Source organism: Biomphalaria glabrata, chromosome 3 (assembly GCF_947242115.1).
Source record: "Biomphalaria glabrata chromosome 3, xgBioGlab47.1, whole genome shotgun sequence".
In the NCBI taxonomy this organism is placed as follows: domain Eukaryota; kingdom Metazoa; phylum Mollusca; class Gastropoda; family Planorbidae; genus Biomphalaria; species Biomphalaria glabrata.
The window spans coordinates 19,293,662-19,313,878 of NC_074713.1; the positions used below are offsets into that span (position 1 = coordinate 19,293,662).

General features: G+C 36.3%; 1 protein-coding gene across 4 annotated transcripts in view; it reads right to left on the reverse strand.

Annotated features, from left to right (window-relative positions):
* LOC106056984 (neuropeptide prohormone-4-like) overlaps nt 1-20,217 on the reverse strand; it is a 136,641-nt gene that overhangs the window by 25,188 nt on the left and 91,236 nt on the right. For all 4 annotated transcript variants that reach the window (XR_008776947.1, XM_013213967.2, XM_013213965.2 and 1 more), the window contains exon 2: nt 11,721-11,874. Coding sequence is in view for 3 of the 4 variants with exons in the window: in XM_013213967.2 (XP_013069421.1) it covers nt 11,721-11,874 (154 nt within the window). In the remaining variant the exon portion in view is untranslated. The remainder of the gene's footprint in view (nt 1-11,720; nt 11,875-20,217) is intronic.

The window sequence follows — 20,217 nt, forward strand, 5'->3', positions numbered from 1 at the left end:
ATCGGAAACAGACGTGTAAGTTTTAAACATCTTAATATTTGCATATTAGGACCAGATTTCCAAAAGCAGTTTTACCTTAAGCAGAATTTTTTTTTCTAATAAATATGATGAATGCATATTGCATATTAATAAATCATAGTACTATCTAATATCGAACTGTTAAAGAATGGTGAATCGATTAGAGCAATCTAAATATAGAAATGCGCTCCTCAGAAATTAGAGAAAGATATAGTCACGTAGTGCACAGAATTATGACGTTTAGGTTAGGAGCACATGAAAATAGATGTAAGCGCTTGGTCATTAAAAGGTCACCTTGAGAGATTTAGTATTAGGACTACAATCTTAGATATTGAATTGGTATAGCGAGAGACTGATAGTTCCACTTAGACGATCCTCTTTCACGTGTAAAATACTCATGGTTGGATATTCAACAAGCTGTTTCTCTAGTATATCCACTCATTTGAATTGTATTCTGTTAGAATTGGATTGGCGTGTACTATAGAGTAATTATTCAGCATCAATGGACCTCATTCACCAATCGTAAACAAACACTATTTAGCCACGTGATTCTCTATCTCTTCTATACAAATTACGATTTATTTTTTAATACACAATGACTATCACGTGACAGTTTTTTTTCATTGTTTTATGAATATTATCCATTCAGCATGATCTACAACAACAACTAGAACAAGCAACACCAGCGACTTGAACAGTCAGAAGTTTAGGCTGTCTACTTCAACAGAACTGTCTTCAATCAAAGTTTTAAAGTGGATATTTAAACGGTATAAGAACAGCGCACTTTGAGCACATTCACATCTTTTTACTTTCCGTATGTCATTATATCGTCAGAGAATGTAAAGTATTTATGTGAATGTAAAATATTTACATTCGTGCTGACTTATGATTTTTGTGTTGTGATTTGACATGTTCTTTAAGAAAAATCAATCAGTCAATAAATAAATAAAAGGGAACGACTTGACTTTGAACTGAGCTAAAGCCTTCTCATACTTCTCAAGCCAACGCGGTAACCACTCTACTAGCGAAGAGTCTAGGTACATGAAAGATTGTAAAGTTATCCATTGTTTCTATTTGATGTTAGTGTTCACTAACCAGAGACGGCAACCTAATAGAAAGGGGAATAATTCAGCTTATATCACCACTTAAGTGAAATACCATTTCATTTCATTGTTTGAGATACCAAACAAAGTAATTTATTACCAATAGTTAATTAATTTTTTTTTTTAATTGACTCGTGTTGTCAGGTAAATGAAATAATTGTGCAAAATTTCAGATTGATCTGAGTTTCGGTGTCGGAGAAATAACAAGTACAAACTTTTGGTCAGACAGTAAGACAGTAAGACAGACAGACAGAGTGAGTTGATATAAGCTTTGTAATAAACTTCCGGCAGGACGGCAAGGGACTCCGAACCGGGAACAGTCCAGAAAGCATACGACCAGACATCCATTCTGTGTGCACTTCTCTCTTCTCCTGCTGAAGTAATCTACTTTCACTTAAAGGGAATCAACTCAGTCCGCCTATATATAATTAAATTTTAGGGCATTGTACAATACTTTCAGAGACTTTCTCATGATACTCCCTCCCCTGCACACTCCTACAGTGTCTAGGGACCCAAGAGCATAAAGATACCAAGGCGTGAAAAAACAATTAGAGATGGACATTGTGCATCGATCGTCTGTACACAAAGAGTTGGAAAAAGCGAGGAAGAACCAGTGGCGTAGCTAGGAATTTGCCATGATTTGAGGGCCCGGGGGCTTGACCTCTTTGGGGGCCCCTTTATTTTGCGCAATATTTAATATTTAATTAAAAAAAAACACTATTTCGAAAACTCATTTTGGGCCCCTTTAAGTGGGAACCTGGGGGGATATTTAAATACAACACATGCATTGACGTCTTCAAAAAACCTACTTTGCATCTGAGAGACTAAGATCTACTCCATAGGTTAATGAGAATAAGAATGAGGACAAAGGGGTATAAATTTAGGACAGCAAACGACTTGATAGTCTGTGTGCAGATGTCAACGACTTGATAGTCTGTGTGCAGATGTCAAGAAAACGAAATATATAGCGTTGACTTGGAAAATCACCAAACATTTGTGTGTGTGTGTGTGCTAAATTGCAAGATATCTAGATTACAGTTGTGTCTACAAATACGAGTGAGAAATTCATTTTCCCATATTTTTAGGCTACGAAGCCAATAGAATGGCGGAGTTAACGTGAATATTTCATGTTCGTTATCCATTTAAGAAAGTAGATCTGCATAGCATTGAGTGCTATTCTGAAAGTTACATGTCTGAACTTAACATCTTACTCAGCACCACTATACTAATGTAAATAAATGCGTTTTTTTTCAGAGCAGTATGTGGGCCTTCAGATGTTGTTTTTTTTTCCAATGCTTCTTTCTGTTTGAACACTGGAAGAACGAACGTTTATTTCATAATAATTTGTTGATTCTCTCCTCTTGGATCCATGGATGGTGACCTGCCAAACTAAGTTTAACACTGGGCCTCTTTTATTTTGGTCTTGTCACTATAAATGTACATACCGGTACATGTGAAGTTTCCGGATATGGTATGAGAATTGAATAACACGATACTGTTCAATTACACAAAGGCCGTACTCTGCTGAAACTGTCTTCGTGGTCATGTCAGTGTTATTGCATGTGCAATTTGCAATGACTGCAGTATTGTATATATGTATATGAACATCTATATATAAATGTGTTAGAGAAATAATGTATGAGAGAGAAATAATGTATGAGGTACTACAGACGTACATAGTACTGCAATATTATGAGAGGCAATATTTTCAGAAGCTGGGCTAACTAAGCAAAATGTACAATGTTCATTGATAAACGCACTCTTTTTTTTAATTTCTAGACGACAATTATGCATTGTAATTGGAAAAAAAAAAGTTACGTTAATCAAAAAAGGGAAAAAAAAGTAAGCCCTTGCGTAAATGGATTTTTATTTTCTAAATTTTAAATGATCGATTGTTTCCCTTATTTTTTTTGCCCTTTTAAAATTCAATTCAGTTAAAGAAAATGAAAAAGAGCAACAAGATATGTCAAAAGAAAGCCAGAGAGAAATCAGTAGTTCTGTCCCTTGTGTTATTATTTGTACCTTTCAATACATTTTTCTTGACGCGAAACCACCAAATTTTGTATCCATATTGCATAAATTCATAACCCCTTTTTAGTCCAGTAATTACTCTATATAAATTCCAACTAAAGTACCAATCCTTTGTGGTACACACAATGGAATCTCATATACACTCGGCCATTAACAACCGTGGCGCAAAGGGACCAATTGCGTTCGGACAAAATTTCAACTTTATCCGAGAAGAGGACCAAATCCATATATCCAGAGAGAGTAGTGATTTTTTTGTAAAAAAGTAGGTGCCGGTACCAGCGATGGTTTGCCCAACTTTTGTCTACTAATAAATTAATAATAAACGTAAAGAAAAGTAAAAAAAAAAAATTCTCACAATGAAAAAGGTGCCGTTACCGTCACAAAAAAAAAAGCTCTATGACTGTATATATATATCTCTCATTAAGTAGCATTTATTCCCCCATTTCTTAATCAACCAAAATAATCAACTAGCCGAAAATGGGAAATGGGAGACAAAATATGTTCAAACTTTTTACCAGACAGACAGAGTGAGTTGATATAAGCTCCGTAATCATACTGTTCGTTAGTGGCGACGTTTTGCTTTTCCCCTGTATGTTAATATCATTAATAGCAGGCCCATTACAGTAAGGGGAGGGGAGGAGAAAGTTTGGTAAAAAAATATTTGTTGCAGAAAAAACAACAACAAAGGAGGCGACAATGAAATGTTCCAATATTCGTTGTTGTTGTTTTGTTACACACTAAATTTTTGAACGAATATCTTCCTCTGCTACTGACTACGTCATGACAATATTGAATGGCATCTTGCGAGGACTCCCTTTTATGGTTGGATAAAAATTAACACAAATGCTAGAGTCTTCACCTCGATTTCTAGCAGAGACCCCTAGGTTTGGAGGCTTGGCCAAACCCGGCCCTGACTATGTTATGTCGAATATTTTATTTGCATACAAAACTCAAGATCGGGGCTCCGTCTGACGAGTTTATATCATACACACCCAGAGTACAATTTGTAGTTATTTTTTACAATAGTTTTGTTATTATTGCTTTTGTATAGCGCCTCTTCAATGTTCCTATTGAAAGTGTACCGTCTGTTCCAGTCCTTTTCTTTTGGAGCGTGTGCGGGGATGGTGGTGGTCAGGGAGAGTGGTTCAGCCATGCTCTTCAGTACTCAGCGTTCACCAATCAGCTCGATTCAAATCTCAAATTAAGAATTCCAAGTCTACATCAGGGTTCACACTCGAGCCCTGTCAGTTGGCACAACAGTTTTAGATTCGCTGTTTTGATGTCAGACGTTATGGGCATGTATATTTTAGCGCTAGAAGTTCGGACGATAATTTATTTTGTTCAATTATTAATTAACTCTTTTTGTTTTCCCTCTACTATTGTCTATAGATCAAGTCTAAGTTTGTTCCTTCTTTCCCCCTCCCAGCCAACCAAAAATGTTTTAGTAAAGGGTTTGACTAATTCATGAATACATATCTTGAACTATGATAGGTCCTGAGAACTCAAAATTAATTTAATGTCCCCCCCCCCCATAAATAATTGGTAGTGTGCAAATCGCAAAGGATGACATCGATACATTTTTGTTTTTTATGTTAATACGTTTAACTCCACACTTAAAACTATATCTCTAAATAATGTAGAAGTTATTTCCAATTTTTAATATTTAATTAAATAATTAATAACCAGTAATTAATTGACTAATTAGTTAATGTTTTTATTGATTCATATTTTGTTAGGTACAATAAATAATTGTTTAAAGTTTCACCTTATCCAAGAATGGGTGTGGCTCAGGGGAAAATTACGTTTTTCAAAATTTCTACCAGATGGTTAGGGACAGACATGCATGATAATTTGAAATACGTTTTGTAATAAATGAATAAATATCATGTAATAAAACAGGTCTAAAGCATTAGCGCCGAAATGACGGTGCCGAAGCGGCAAGTGCAATAGATCGGCTGCGCCATATCGGCTGTGCCAAAACGTCGTGTTTTGCTGTCGTGAAGCCAGTAGTTTATACCACTTAGCCTTAGAAATAACATTAAAAAGAGCCCCAAAAGAGGTGACAACTGTTTAAGGTGATTAGGAAATAACTGCACTTAAATGTTTAATTCTAAGATCAGTACTTGACCTACTAGACTCTTGGCAAGGCAGACGTTTTGAAATCTATTGGTCTAAGGTTATTGCTCAAAAGTTATTGGTCAAAGGTAATTGGTCAAATGTTACCTGATAAATAATAATACATTTCTAAAAAGCATCATTTTCTGGCGTGACCTGCAGCCTTAAATATGGATGGGCAAAGCAAAACTATTGCTTCTGACATCAACAGCATTCGCTATTCCACTACTTAACCTTCAATAAAAAACAATTGAATATTTTATGCCTTTGAAAGTATACAAAAGAAAGCCTTGCCAATATGTATTGACTCTTGAATAAGACTACACGATGAGAAATAAAGAATCAATTGTAACAACATCGGCTCTATGTTAATACCAAGTGAGCTGATCGATTTCTCACTGATCAGATATAGGTCTGATAAATATCTACCTTCTCGGCCATTGCACATTTCAATGGAATTTGAATCCCTTTGTTCTCATGGGCTGTGCAAACGTCTGATGATTACCACTAGGGATATATCACGTGACCTGTCCGTTGGGGAGGACTGTAATTCACCAGCTAGTCTCAACCAATGAGTGGATGTAACAAAAGATCGTTTATTCGATCACATGTTTCACTTTTTTTTTTTACTTTCTCTGGGTCAAATCTGAAACTTATTCACGTGAACTCGTCCGAATAGGTTTTTAAAAGAAAATAAATAACATGCCTTTTGGGCGGATGAACTTTCCTTTAATGAGGGAGTTACCTGTACCAAGGTTGTTTGGTGGCAATATTCTCAATACACAGGATTCCTTGGCGCTAGATAGACTGTGATCTGGTTAATTACTGCTATCCTTTTTATAAACATAAACCAATTTAATAGGACCACATCATTTAACTAGGTACATTCTTTATTCAAGTCTCGTTCAATTTATTTTAGTGCTTATTGGATTAGTACAATATTCGTAAGACATTTTTGTATTAGTCTAAATAACAAGTTAGTTTCGTTTTTAGTTTTTTTCACCTACGACATTTCTTCCTAACCCACGCTCTCTAAATAGAAGAAGTAGATTTGGCAGGCAATTTTAATATAACAAAGTCTAATGTTTTAAACAAATATATAGAGAGAATCTGAAATTAAAGGCTAAGTAGAAGGCTGGCAATTGTTATTGATGTCAGAAGCAATAACTTACTTGTTATAACTTTTAAAATGATGACGTTTAATAACCTAGTTCTTGGCATATCAATAATATGAAGTTTCCTTCTGATTTTCTGTATAGAGTACAATGAGACACTATGTTTAAAGTTCAAAGACATTTAAATATCTCTCGTGAAGGATGTTAAAGAAGCCACTGCCCGTAAAACATTTTGGACCCCACGCTCTCAAGAAGAGCATTAACGTTTCGCAGTTCAAAACTTTTTTTAAAAAAATATCAATTTGCATTTTTATACCTTTCTCTTGAGTCGAACTGGGTCAAAGAATTTTATACCTACATTGTGTTCAGTAAAGACGCTATATAAATGAGCTTGTTATTACTATTATTATTAGTATTATTTTTATTCTGTCATTGGCACGTCTTTTTGTTCAAATTCAAAGCCATCAATGTATGGGTATGATGTATTGCTCAACTCTATACACATAATTGTCGTTTCAAGACTAAGACTAAGACTGCTTTATTGATCCTTACGGAAATTTGTTGTGATTACAAGGACTCGTTTCTCATATAAAGACAACACAACAGAAAAATACACATAAATACAACAGACAACATAAAGAGTTCATTCAGCGACTACACACAGGTATCTTGGTGCATTTCATGTTCCCTGATCAATGAGTGGCGGTGATAGAGTCTGACCGAGTGAGGTATGAACGAGTTTTTGTACCGCTCCGTTCTTGTTTTGATTAACAGCAGTCGCCCACTTCGCGACGACCTGGCGTAGTTCTGATGGAGCGGGTGGCCGTTGTCTTCCAAGATTTTTTCGATTTTTCTTAGGCACGTTTGTTCAAAAAGTTCCTTTAAATGTGGTAATGTTGTGAGTGTAATTTTTAATGATGTTTTCTAGACGTTGCAACAGTTTAGATGAGGCGTTGCCTTGCCAACAACTTATTCCGTATGTTAGCAGATTTTGTACAGTCGCGCCGTAAAATGTCTCAAGGATCTTCTTGTTTGTATAGAAAAATGTGTCGCTGGGCTGTTTTCTTTGTCAGAGTTCCAAGGTGTTCTTCCCATGAAAGATTGTTGTTGATGATAACGCCTAGATATTTATATGCCTTTACTTGTTCTATAGATGTAGTGTTTATTTGCAGTTCACGTATAGTTTGTTTTTTCTTTCTAAAATCATCTATTATAAGTCCATCATCATTTCATCTTTCCCTTACTTCGTAGGGGTGCTGGAACAGTTTGCGTAACCAAATCCCACCAGCAGCTGTTCTTAGCAGGATATCAAGAAAGAGGTCGGTCCATTCTGTTACATTGTCCAGCCAGCTTTTCTTTGGACGACATTTTTTTCATGCTCCCTCCACTGTATCTTGAAAAATGACTTTTGATAGTGAGTCCTGTCTTAGAGTATGATCGAACCAACTCAGCCTTTGGTCTCTTCACAGTATTGAGGAGTTCTTCCTTTTTAGCCAGCCAGAGAGTTGACTTCTAACAGTAGAAACAGCTTTGTCTTCTTTTCCTGATATCTGATGCCCAGCATTTTTCTCTAGCATTTACTTTCCAAGGCTTGGATTCTTCTTTCAGCCACAGCGCTCAGCGTCCATATTGACCCAGTATTTTATCTCCACGCTAGTCTGACCGTGGCAATCACTGTGGATAGCCTCCCTTTATTATTTCTGCTATCAATAAGATGGAAATGTTCATTTAAAAAAAGCCGTATGCACGTTACACGCACGCACGCACATCACATAAAAGGTACACGGCGGATGGTAGAAGGTTATATCCACAAGGGACCACGCATTAAAATTCAGCATCATATCCGATACTCTCTTATCGATCTGACCTTTTTCTTTTAACAGCGTGATCATTCATGTGCATCCTGGTCCAGCCCAGCAGCCACTCTTTCCCGACCCCCCACCCCAGTCCGTCTAAGCAGAAGTTATTTTCTTATTAGACTAGGCCCGACCTGCAGTACGTAGCGTTTATTGGCCGTGAGTAATGGGGGAAGATAATTTGTAATGAAGCATCGATCCGGAATAACTGAAAAATAAAATAATTTTATTTTTTTAAATAATTGTTTCGTAAAATGGTAAAGATAAGGTTATTGATTTCTTTTTTTTTTTTAACGGTTATTGATAAACACAAAGTCTTTGGCTGCTTTCACCCAAGGGCTACAATCAAAATAAAAATTCAGACAGAATCGAAATAAAAAAACAAACTAGTATGATCCATTTTAAAGTCTCTAGTTCTAGCCAGTCTTCGCTCTGCGTGATGACGTAAATACCAGTGACTTTATAACGTGGGACGAAACTAAAAGCTTCAAGTGAAAACTAGCCAAACTTATTTCCAATATGAACCATCATGGCTGCCTTGTCGTGAGGTAAGCGCGCTAGTCTGTCCTTCGGTCGTCTCGATAGTCCCGGGCTCAAGCCCTCCCTGCTACCATACCCCGTCGTCCTGCGGGAGGTTTGGACTAGGAAGTAAATTATCTTCAACTCTGAAGTAACATCCGAAACATGTAAAACATTTGACTTAATATTTTTTTTTTTTTTTAGTAAAAAGTGAGTTGTCTTTCATTGTTTCCTCTAATTTGGGCAATATGTATTCTTACTTTATAATAGCAATTAGAGTTTAAGATTGTGAAGCCATGTGTAACTCAATGCGGCAGTAGCGATCATTTCATAACACAACTGTGACGCCGATCAAAATGTCAATATAGAATGATGAAATATTTACAAAATAGAAAAACTCAATTTCATAAAATTTGATAGTATGGCTGAACTGTTTAAATTACATTCAGAGTGAAACAAAGGCTTGAAGCTTCGCGACACGATCTTCCTGTATACCTTACAAGTAGGCCACAGCTGGGACTCCACGGCCACGGGAAATACTGCATTCCTCACCAATCTTCGAACTCGAAGACTAGCCTTATATATATATATACATCCCGTGATATTTTTGATTTGCTTTTTAAAGTAGTTACAACCATGTGAAAGAAACAAGCACAATTTAAATAAAAAAATTGTATAAGGGGAAAAAACAGCCTGGTTGTTATCATAGTTATCAACACTGCAAGGTTTATCTCATCTTTTTCTTTATAAAACACAAGGAATTAATCACCACTAATTGATTAACTAATGGGTTGATTTTTTTATTGATTTATTTAATGTCTTCGACTATAAATAAATATGCAAATTTTCAACTTGATCAGAGGATGGGACGTGGGAGAAAACGCGTGAAAGAAATTACCCAGACAGACAGACAGAGTGAGTATAAGCTTTGTTAAAGGCAGTAAAAATGGTTGTATGAAGTAGGTATATGAAATAATGCCAATCATTATGGACAAGGGGAGGCTACTCAAAAAGACATTTCTATCAGTGGTGCCCATCCTATTGATGAGCTACTATCTGGAACCTCCAAAAAATATTCCCACATAGCGTGAGTGAGCCGCAGTAGTTTTATTGACTCCACTATTTGATTTTTTTAATGTATTTATTTTCTGATAAAATCCTTGGCACACGTGTCGGAGATATGTATTTCCACGTGACCATGTTGGGTAAAGCTGCTTTACATCATTAGCATGTGGTTGGAGGATTTATGGAGGCGCGGTGGCCGAGTGCTAAAGCGCTTGGCTTCTGAACCGGGGGTCCCGGGTTCGAATCCTGGTGAAGACTGAGTTTTTTTAATTTCGGGATCTTCGGGCGCCTCTGAGTCCACCCAGCTCTAATGGGTTCCTGACATTATTTGGGGAAAAATAAAGGCTGTTCAGAATCAGATGATCTTTACATCATCTGCCCTATAGACCACAAAGTCTGAAAGGGGGAACTTTACTTACTTTACTTGAGGATTTATGACGTGCGGTCACAGGAAGATCACAAAGTTGGCAATTACTTTGTGATGTACCAACTGTCCACCAGATAACTGGGAGAGGTGACAGTGAATGCATTTCTTTATTTCTTATCTTATCTTAAATAATACAGCACGTTACTTCAAAAAAAAGATAAATACGTCCTACGCATTTCATGTGTCAATCTAGTCACGCATGTTTATCAATGACTTTAACTCTGCTAAGTCGTTGTTTTTCATGGCTGATTCAGGCAACCCATTCCATTCTCTAATGTCACTAGGGAAGAAGAAGCATTTGTACGAGTTTGTTTTAGCGTATTGAAATTTAGAGACCACTTTTCTGTATATTGTTGGAATTGGTGTCCCTCTTTAGATATCTATATGGTTTGGCATTTAGCAGAATACAAATCAAACAATGTCTACTTTTCTTTAAGTTAAAAAGAAGAGTACAGCGCTTACGTTGCTACGCAGACCCATCTGCAACCCGGTACGTGACGTTTTGGCGCCGCCGTTTTGGCCCCGCCGTTTTGGCGACGGGACGTTTTGGCGCGAGCCGTTTTGGCGACGGGACGTTTTGGCGCGAGATATCATTTGACGATAATTTAATAAGCACTTAGCTTTTTTTTTAATGAACCCTTGAATTCCAGCGACTTAGGCAAATAACCCTGGTGTCTATGTATACTTAAAATATTTTGAGAAACAAGGTACATGTATATGATGTATTCTATTTGTACTTATTATGAGCAAGTGTTTGGTATGTAGAGCTGGAGATACCTTACAGTCATTAAATAAACCAATGTTAATGTCAACAAATAATTGCATCAATTTTTGGTCTATCATCGTTTCATTTTGTTTTTAATTTTAAAGTAATATCTTTAAAAACCTTTTTGAAAATAAAAGTGTGCCTCTTAATAAACACACATACACAAGCCAAAATGTTTATTAAAGAAAATGATGTGAAAAACAAACACACATTTACATTTAGTACGTGAAAAATATGTCTTAACACAAACACTCATGCAAAACATAGATATGAATAATTCTTTTAAAAGAAATAATACAATAAACGTACATAATGTATTTCGCGCCAAAGCGTCCCGTCGCCAAAACGGCTCGCGCCAAAACGTCCTTCGCGCCAAAACGGCGGGGCCAAAACGGCGTCGCCAAAACGGCGGCGCCAAAACGTCCTGCTTCGCTGCAACCTACATATTTTGTCACACATCATGTCTTTTTGTTAAATATTTTGCATAAAAATATAATGATATGGAGTTGTCTCTGATACTGAAAATCAAAGAGAAAGAAAGCATATAAATTGGCCAGACATCGACTACGAACTACATATTTTATCACACATGACGCAGACAAAATATGTAGTCTGTAGTGGAATCTTCTTTTTAGGAGATTAATTAACGTTAAGTAGGATGCACCGTGGAACAAGCTCGTCTTAATTGCAGCGGTCCTCACTCACCTGTGCATGTCATCTCGTTACGTTTCTGTGTCAAATAACTTGGTGTGTGCCGTGCAGCGAGCCGTGAAAAATCTATTTTAAGTCCTTGTGCACACGTGATAAGAATGGCGGCTAATGTGACAATGGCGACCTCTAGGCGAAATCTCGGGATCATCTATAAATAAAATGTAATGAAAATGTTAAGCATTACATTAGTTAATGAAAAAGAAATAAACATAATACTATTACAGTCTTGTATCTTGTCTGTGTAATTGTTACGTAACTAAGACACTCGAGGACACATGAAAATCTACTGCGTAGGACAGACGTATATGACGAAAAGAGAACCTAAATCGACCAACGGCGGGTAAAGGATATGTCTACGCTGGATGTGGCAAAATATGTAGGTCGCAGCTGGGACGGAGTAGCTACGCGAGTCCATTCGTTTTAGTAGGCCTCAACACTGACCTACAAAGTTGCAACCTGTGGGCAGCGAGATATTGGTCTCCACAGGTTGCGACGTTGCGGGTCAGCTGTTTAGGCCTTCTATGACAGTTAGTCTAGGGCCAGGTGAAATACTGCACGCCTCATGTATCTTCAGTCTCGAAGAAACCTTATTATGTAGGTAGGGTTATTGAAAGAAAAACATACTGTTATAACTCTGCCAAGCGCATCGCCATCTAGGCTAGTGCACAGTGCAGAAGGTGCGCACTTCTAGAAACCAAACTGAGAGGATGTCAACATTGGGAAGGAGATTTACAATATCCATCAAAGTCTAGAGCCGAAGTGAAAAGACTGTGCTAGAGATAGATGTTACAATGTATTTGTGATGTCCTTTGAATAAACATCCCTGCGTCCTTGAGTTGTCCCCCTTAAGATATTACAATACTTTAGAAAAAAGACAGTTCCTCCTTTCTACACCTTATAGAGCAATTTTTTTCTCACAATGAATTTTAGATGACATGTTTTACCCCGCTTTATCAAAACTAGTGTGGCCAAAGAGCAACGAGCTCTTTTCCACACGGTTTACATCAACTGTCTAATTATTAGGAAAATCGTTAGAGCCATTTTCAGGAGTCGTGTCCACCCATGGTTTTTTAGTCCTGAGTTTAGTTTTGACGAATGTACGAGTTGAATAGAGGTTTTGTTTCAGACCACAACGTTTAGAAGGAATCTATACAACTTCAAAATGTAGCAATAGGTGTTTGTAGAACTACCATTCCTAGAACTTTCTTTCTGACTCTTTCAACTCTTTCATCTTACATTGTTGTTCTTTCCCTTTATCTCTCTCTCTGTCTCTCTCTCTCTCTCTCTCTCTCTCTCTCTGTCTCTGTCTCTCATACTTTCTTATTTCTATTTATCTCGAATTTCATGCACTTTCGTCCTTTTGTATTATTTGCATTATTCACTTTCTAACGTTACTCCCTACCCCCCGCTCCTCTTTCTCTCTCTCTCTCTCTCTCTCTCTCCATATTGTTTTAACTTTTATTGTTGATTGTGCGTCCACGTCATCTCATGCCACGAACCGCATGTTTTAATTGACCACCCGAGCAGCTTTTTATGGACGCCACAACGGAAGGGATCCCTGGCTACTTTCCTACTTAATGGACTGCAGCGCTCTGTCCATCTAGCGTGACAAACGAACTTTGTTCCGGGGATTTCAGTTTATTTCCGAACAGTACACAAACAATGAGCTGTAGATTTGTGATGTCAAGTTTTTGACATTTCGAAAGCCAATTGATCTCCCCGTTAAACCAAGTTTAACCTTTTTTTAAAGTTAAACTTTGAAAGAGGAAAAATATCAACGTAACAAAGAAGACATATAAAAAAGGATAAAGTTATAATGGAAAACTTAATTGTGCAGAGGTGTGGTACTCAAACTTGTTTAACATGGGAGGGAGGAAGCATATAAATTTTCCACACACGTGACAAGGGCTGCAACCAACGGGACCCATCCTTCGCGACTTCAGTAGGCGTTGTTGGCAGACGTTTCCACAGCTTCACGGGTCGGAAATGACCCGTTGGCTGTAGGTTGGGTATCGGTGGTGAAGAAATTTCCTATACAAGTCGTAATTAAACTGTAGTTTTATCGTCTTGTGACGTGCACTGGTCCGGGTAACAGTGCACGCCGAAGTTAGATCTGTGAATCATAGAGGCTGGAAATAGTTACTCATTTTATTTCAACACCTGAGAATGTCAAAGCACTTTAGTTGGTGGGAACAAAAATGTGTAGTTCAGTGACATATTTTCTGTTGGAGAAGGAACAAGGTAAAAGTAGAGGTTTTAGTTTTGTTGATCCTATTATAACTTTAAACAGGTTCCTCTCAGACCTTGAGATCTATAGGAGTAATATAAAGGTCATCTGTTTCAGCGGCTCATACTTAACGAGGGTGTCACATGGCCAGCACAACTTTTCCCCAATTAATGTCAGATACCCATTCAAGCTGGGTCGACTCAGAGGCGCCAAAAGTAAAAATTCCAGTCTTTACCAGAATTAGAACTCGGGACCTCCCGGTTCGGAAGCCAAGCGCTTTACCACTCAGCCACCGGGTGACCGGGCCTCCACAAGGTTATAGTAGCAGGAATAATTTTGGTTACGACGTCGAGCAGCTGCGTTTAATTTTTCTTCCTCTTATCTGTTCTAAGATTTCATTGGCTGGTAGAGGCGCTACTTCTACAAACACCGGAGTCACGTGTGTGTGGTGCCCTTATTGGCGTTGGTCAATGCTTCTTAGCTTAGAGCTTTTCTAACACAAAATAAGTGTCAGGAATGTTATTTAAAACAGTTTACATTTCCAGAAACAACATTAGGAGTCCTATAATACTAGAAATAGTCAAGAGAGTTAAAAACAAGCAAAATAAAAATAAAGCTTATCGAAGGGAAAGAACTCAGCTCCTAAAACTATATCTCTCAAAACTGTACTAGTAGACGTTATTTTCCTTATTCAATACCAAACAAAATAATTAATTACCAATAATTATCTTAATAATTTGTACATTTTGAAGTTAACCCACGTTTTGTTACATACAATAAATAATTATTTAAAGTTTTAATTTGATTTTACAAAAGAACACAATATAGAATTACTAACGTATCTAAGGAGACGAAACCCTTCATTTGTAACTTTCCACATAACTTCTAAAGGATTAATAGTTGGTATTTAATGAAACATTGAATTCACAGTATCTAATTGACTATTTATTTTTTAAAATTTTTTTTGTATTCCTGTTTTGTCTGTGCCAATAAATAATTGTGCAAAGTTTCAACTTCATCCGAAAAAGGGTGTGGGAGAAACAACTTGTGCAATTTTTTACCAGATATAAAAACAGATGAACAGATAGACAGACAGAATGAATTAATATAAGATTTGTAATTAGAAGGTATCAGTCAAAGATTATGGTTGTTTCCTGTCTGCTGGAGAAGCTAATTTTAGAGGGTATAAATACAAGGGAACACAATAAGCGGGGTCAGGCTTGAAAATTAAGTTCACTTTTGTGAATGTAAGATATGATAATAAAGTAAAACTGTAAATTGATAGTTTTGTATTTTCAATTAGGTTAGGATTTCTTCTAAATTATTATATTTCGTTAATAGGATTTTTTTTTACACAAACATAAATCTTTGGCATACTATTGGAGATCGGGCCATCAGATTCGACGTTTGAAAATTCTTAGATTTATTCTCCTCTCATTGTTATTGTAGCATCTGGCACCTCCGACATGGATAGACATCTATGAACGACGAATAGGACTATAAACTGGAAGCACTCTTAAAACTAATTGTGTGCTGTTTATTTTAATTCACAGCTATTTCTGAACTTTTAAGAAAAGCAACAGCAAGAATAATAACATCAACAACAACATCATTATCACATACATCAACATCAACAACAACATCATTATCACATACGTCAACATCAACAACGACATCGAGCTTCTAAAATACAAAACACAAACAAAAAGTATTTCTGCCTGAAACAATGCACCAGGATATCCAACTGTGTTTACTTTTAGAGCCTAATTCGATATGGTCATTGTTAACGGCTCCAGCAGCAACTTTTGTCCAACAATTTTTTTTTCAACTTCATGAATTGACGCGCATACACGCTAACTCTTTTGCACGCTTATGCCTGAAAAATCCCACAGACTGGTCATAAAGCTCGTCAGCTTGAATATAGTGAAAGATTCTTTTTGTAAAGTTGGAAAGAAAAAAAAACCATTTCTTTAATTACTGTACAATTTAAAACGAAATCTGAATCGAAATAAATGATGTCATCATAACCTGATAATCATCTAAAACACATTATGAAAGAGAATAGTTTTATCCTTTCATATTTTTTTTGTGTTTCACAATGAGCCGATACATTCTTTTTTAGTTTAATTCCATTTCGGAATGTTTGCTTAATATTGAAGAAATAATAATTATAATATTCGTTGTTGCTAAAATGTTATTTCAACGCTAGCCTCGGAATTTTATTTTGCCCGCAGCTAATGTCCCGGAAGTGAAAGGAAAGGAAGTCTGTGCATTAGAAATGACTTAGTCAACAGCAGCTACTCGCTTTGCGTGATACAAGTCAAGGTTTGAATAGCTCTAGGCCTATTTTAAAAAAATGGTTTAAAAAAATGTACCCCCTTTAATGACGTATTCTTTTTTTATGGCATAACATGTTTAAACCATGCGTTTAAGGGTTTAAAAAAATACTTTGTGAATGTAAATTAATAGAACATTTTTGCGTTTCCTTCATGAATGCTGTCCTTATGTTCAACCATGTGGACTGCACGGAATGAATTAATTAGTCAACTTTCTAACTAAATAAAATAATTATATTTGCTCAATACTGTTCTTTACTTCTGTGATATCTGCATTTTAATGTCATTTTATCCCAACAGTTTTTACAACAGATAAAATTGCATGTTTTCAAACAGTTGGATTTACAATGATAAAAATAAAACACTTTGCAAAAGCTTTATGAGTTGTCTAGGGGTTCCACAAGCTATTGAAATAATTAGCTATTAGGCCAGCATGTACATTAATTTTTAAGTAAATGCAGAAAAGAAAAAACAAATTATTTTTTTAGCTTTTCTAATAACAGAATAAAAATAATATAGGCTTAACTATGCATTTAGAACTCATGTAGAATGTATCGAAATTTGAGCTAAAGCATCGAAAATAGCGTTTAATGACAGTGAAATGGTGAGTCTTTGTACATATTTATACAATCTTGAGTCTTTGTACATATACAAGCTTGAGTTTTCTGTATATATTATACAACATTAGGTCTTGGTACATAGTTTACAATTCTGAGTCTTGTACCATATTAGACACATGTAGAACTACAAATCTTGTTTTGCAAGTACTAGTTCCCTCTTTTTTTACGAGTGGCTGAGTAAAGCGCTAGAGTTCACAACAAACTGGTCGGAGGTTCAAATCCTGGTGAAGACACATGACACTAGTTAGGGAAGGTAAAGGCGAGTGGTCGTTGTGCTGGCCACATAACACCCTCGTTAATCGTCGATCACAGAAACAGATGACTCTTAAATCAGATGCCCTATAGATCGCAAGGTCTGAAATAGAAATGTTACTGTTACTTTACTTCGATCTAGAGAGGATAATCCCGTCGTTGGACTGGGGTTTGTAATATACACGCCAGCAATCAAACCCATTAGATAGACGAGCCTGCCCAAAACCCTCACACTAAACAAACAACAGATGTAAATGCGATTTGTGAAACCTGTGATAGCCACACCCTCCCCCTTTAACATCTGAACGATAAGTAACTTCTTACCTCTGACAATTGACGTAAATTGAACAATCATTAGGCAGGATAAGTAACTTCTTACCTCTGTCCGTTGACGTAAGTAACTTTATATCTCTGTCCATTGACGTAAGTAACTTTATATCTCTGTCCATTGACGTAAGTAACTTTATATCTCTGTCCATTGACGTAAGTAACTTTATATCTCTGTCCATTTACGTAAGTAACTTTATATCTCTGTCCATTTACGTAAGTAACTTTATATCTCTGTCCATTTACGTAAGTAACTTTATATCTCTGTCCATTTACGTAAGTAACTTTATATCTCTGCCCATTTACGTAAGTAACTTTATATCTCTGTCCATTTACGTAAGTAACTTTATATCTCTGTCCATTTACGTAAGTAACTTTATATCTCTGCCCACTTACGTAAGTAACTTTATATCTCTGCCGATTGACGTAAATTGAATAATTTTTTTGGGCAGCATCGCCTTCAATACGCGCCCCATACGACCATCTGAGGGTAACGCAAGCGTTGAATCACTTGAGTATATTAACAAGTCAGGAGAGATATATCGGGGAGTACTAATTATTGCTTTATCGATTCTCCTTACAGCTTTAAGTGTGCAAATACTGTTAAATGCAGTTGCTATTGACGTTAAAAGCGTGCTTAGTATGGAACGATTACTATATATGGGAAACTGTATAGATCTTGATCTAGCCACTTATCTCCACAAGTGGTGCATAGTTCATGAAAGAAACTCTTTGTTTCTCATGGCAGTCTGGTCGAAAAGTTTCCAATAACATTAAGACGCTTTCTGACAGCATTGGATGTAATATCAATTAGAGCTCATTCTCCTGTCTACAAAGATAGATTCAGCTCTACTTAAAGACATGGTTTTCTATCTGGATTTGTTTTGAATGATCCACTTCTAAATTAGGGAAGTTTTTCTTCCAGTCCTATTTGCTGTACTCTTTGCTTAAAAAGTTGTTTCTCACTTGATTTAACAGTCATGAAAATGTGCACAATAATTATTAGAAAGTGATATAATTTTGTAGTCTTTATGGGAATGCACCGCCATTGAACCTCGATCTGATCACACAACCTTCACCGTATTAACGAGATATTTATTTAGGCAAAGAAACAGAACAGAAATCCGCATAAAAAGAGGTGACTGTTGTATGCTTTAGTCTTATATTGAAGAGGGGCTTTTATCATTTAAAAAATTTTGAAGGGAGTTTTAAACTGAAAATCCCACTTGCCTACGCTCAAGCCATTTGGTGACTCTCGTTTGTATTATTTTTTTATAGAAGAAAGGGGGTTTTAACCTCAAAACCCCCTAGATTGGGATTTCAACTCACCCCCCTTCCTTTGGCTCCGCTAGGGCAAGTGATGGTTTATCATTAAAATCTTAACAAAATCAAACCAAAAAATCAGTAATAAAACTCCTCCCTCAGCCTGCAGAACTTTATTGGGGTTCAGCCCCCTACTGCTATCCTCCCCGACTACGCCCATGTGTACCTCAATATAAGGACACTGCAAGTATAACCTAATAAGATGATTTATAATATTTCTTAAATATAACATATTTTGCATACATTGAGCAAATAACTAAATGTCCATTTGATAAACTCTAAAAATTTCAAAACTTAAAACTAAATAATTATAAATAAAAACGTATTTTAAATTATCCACCATTTCTTTAATCTCAAGATTTAAAAAAAAAAAAAAAAAGGTAATTAATTTTCTTTTTTTTAAATGTAGGTTTTAAAAAGGGAGACAACTAAAAGAATAGTATAAAAATGCATTTCTTAAACAAAAAAAATGTAATGTAAATAATATCGACGTCGTAGGGTTTTGTGTTTACCGTTATTGAAGACACAAAATATTCCCAGACGTGCCAGAAAAAGTTTGAACTTGAAGGTTTTATTTCCAGACGGGTCGAAATGTAGTTTAATGTTGTCACGCAATACGAGACTGATAGTAGATCTAGTACAATCTAACTGGCACGACCTCAGTATGTTTCCATTCGGTACTAGTAAATATTTGACTTTTTTTGTACAAAAAGAAGAGGTTCTATTAAAGTGAATAGCTAACAATTGTCACTCGGGCATTCTTCTAGAATTTAGAGGCTGGCAGTTAGAAGAGGAACCGCAATCAAGAAAATAGATTTGATTTAAAAAAAAATAAAATAGAAATATAAGTCAAGAAAGAAAGAATAAATAAGTTCTTACTATGCTTCAATTGAACTAATCATCCTAAGTATCAAAATTCAAAACAAAGGGTCATGGTGACTGCTTGGTAGTGCTCAATGAGTTTTGAGTTTGAATCCTGGTGGTAAATGAGATTTTGAACTGAGAATATTAGGACATCCGTGGCTCCACCCACCTTTTTAGAAAGCTTAGACTTAACCCTACAAATAGAACGCCCCTGACCCCATCCAACTTTTTTAAACGCCCCTGACTCCATTCAACTTTTACAACGCCACTGACTCCATAACACTTTCTGTTAGACATCTTGGCATTAGTTATTTCGCACAAGTGACCAGTACAAGGCGAGCTACCACAAAATTGTGCTGCTTCTAGAAGTGTCTGACGTATCAGTAACAGACACCATTGATATATTAGAGACGGCTGCTAATGAAATCTTTCAAACAACTTGCTGTTTCTGAACCTCAAAACTTAATACATAATTCTTGGTGATAGTAACTACAGCTTATTCTGAAAGTAAAGCCAGGGCCGGATAGAGAATTGATTAGACT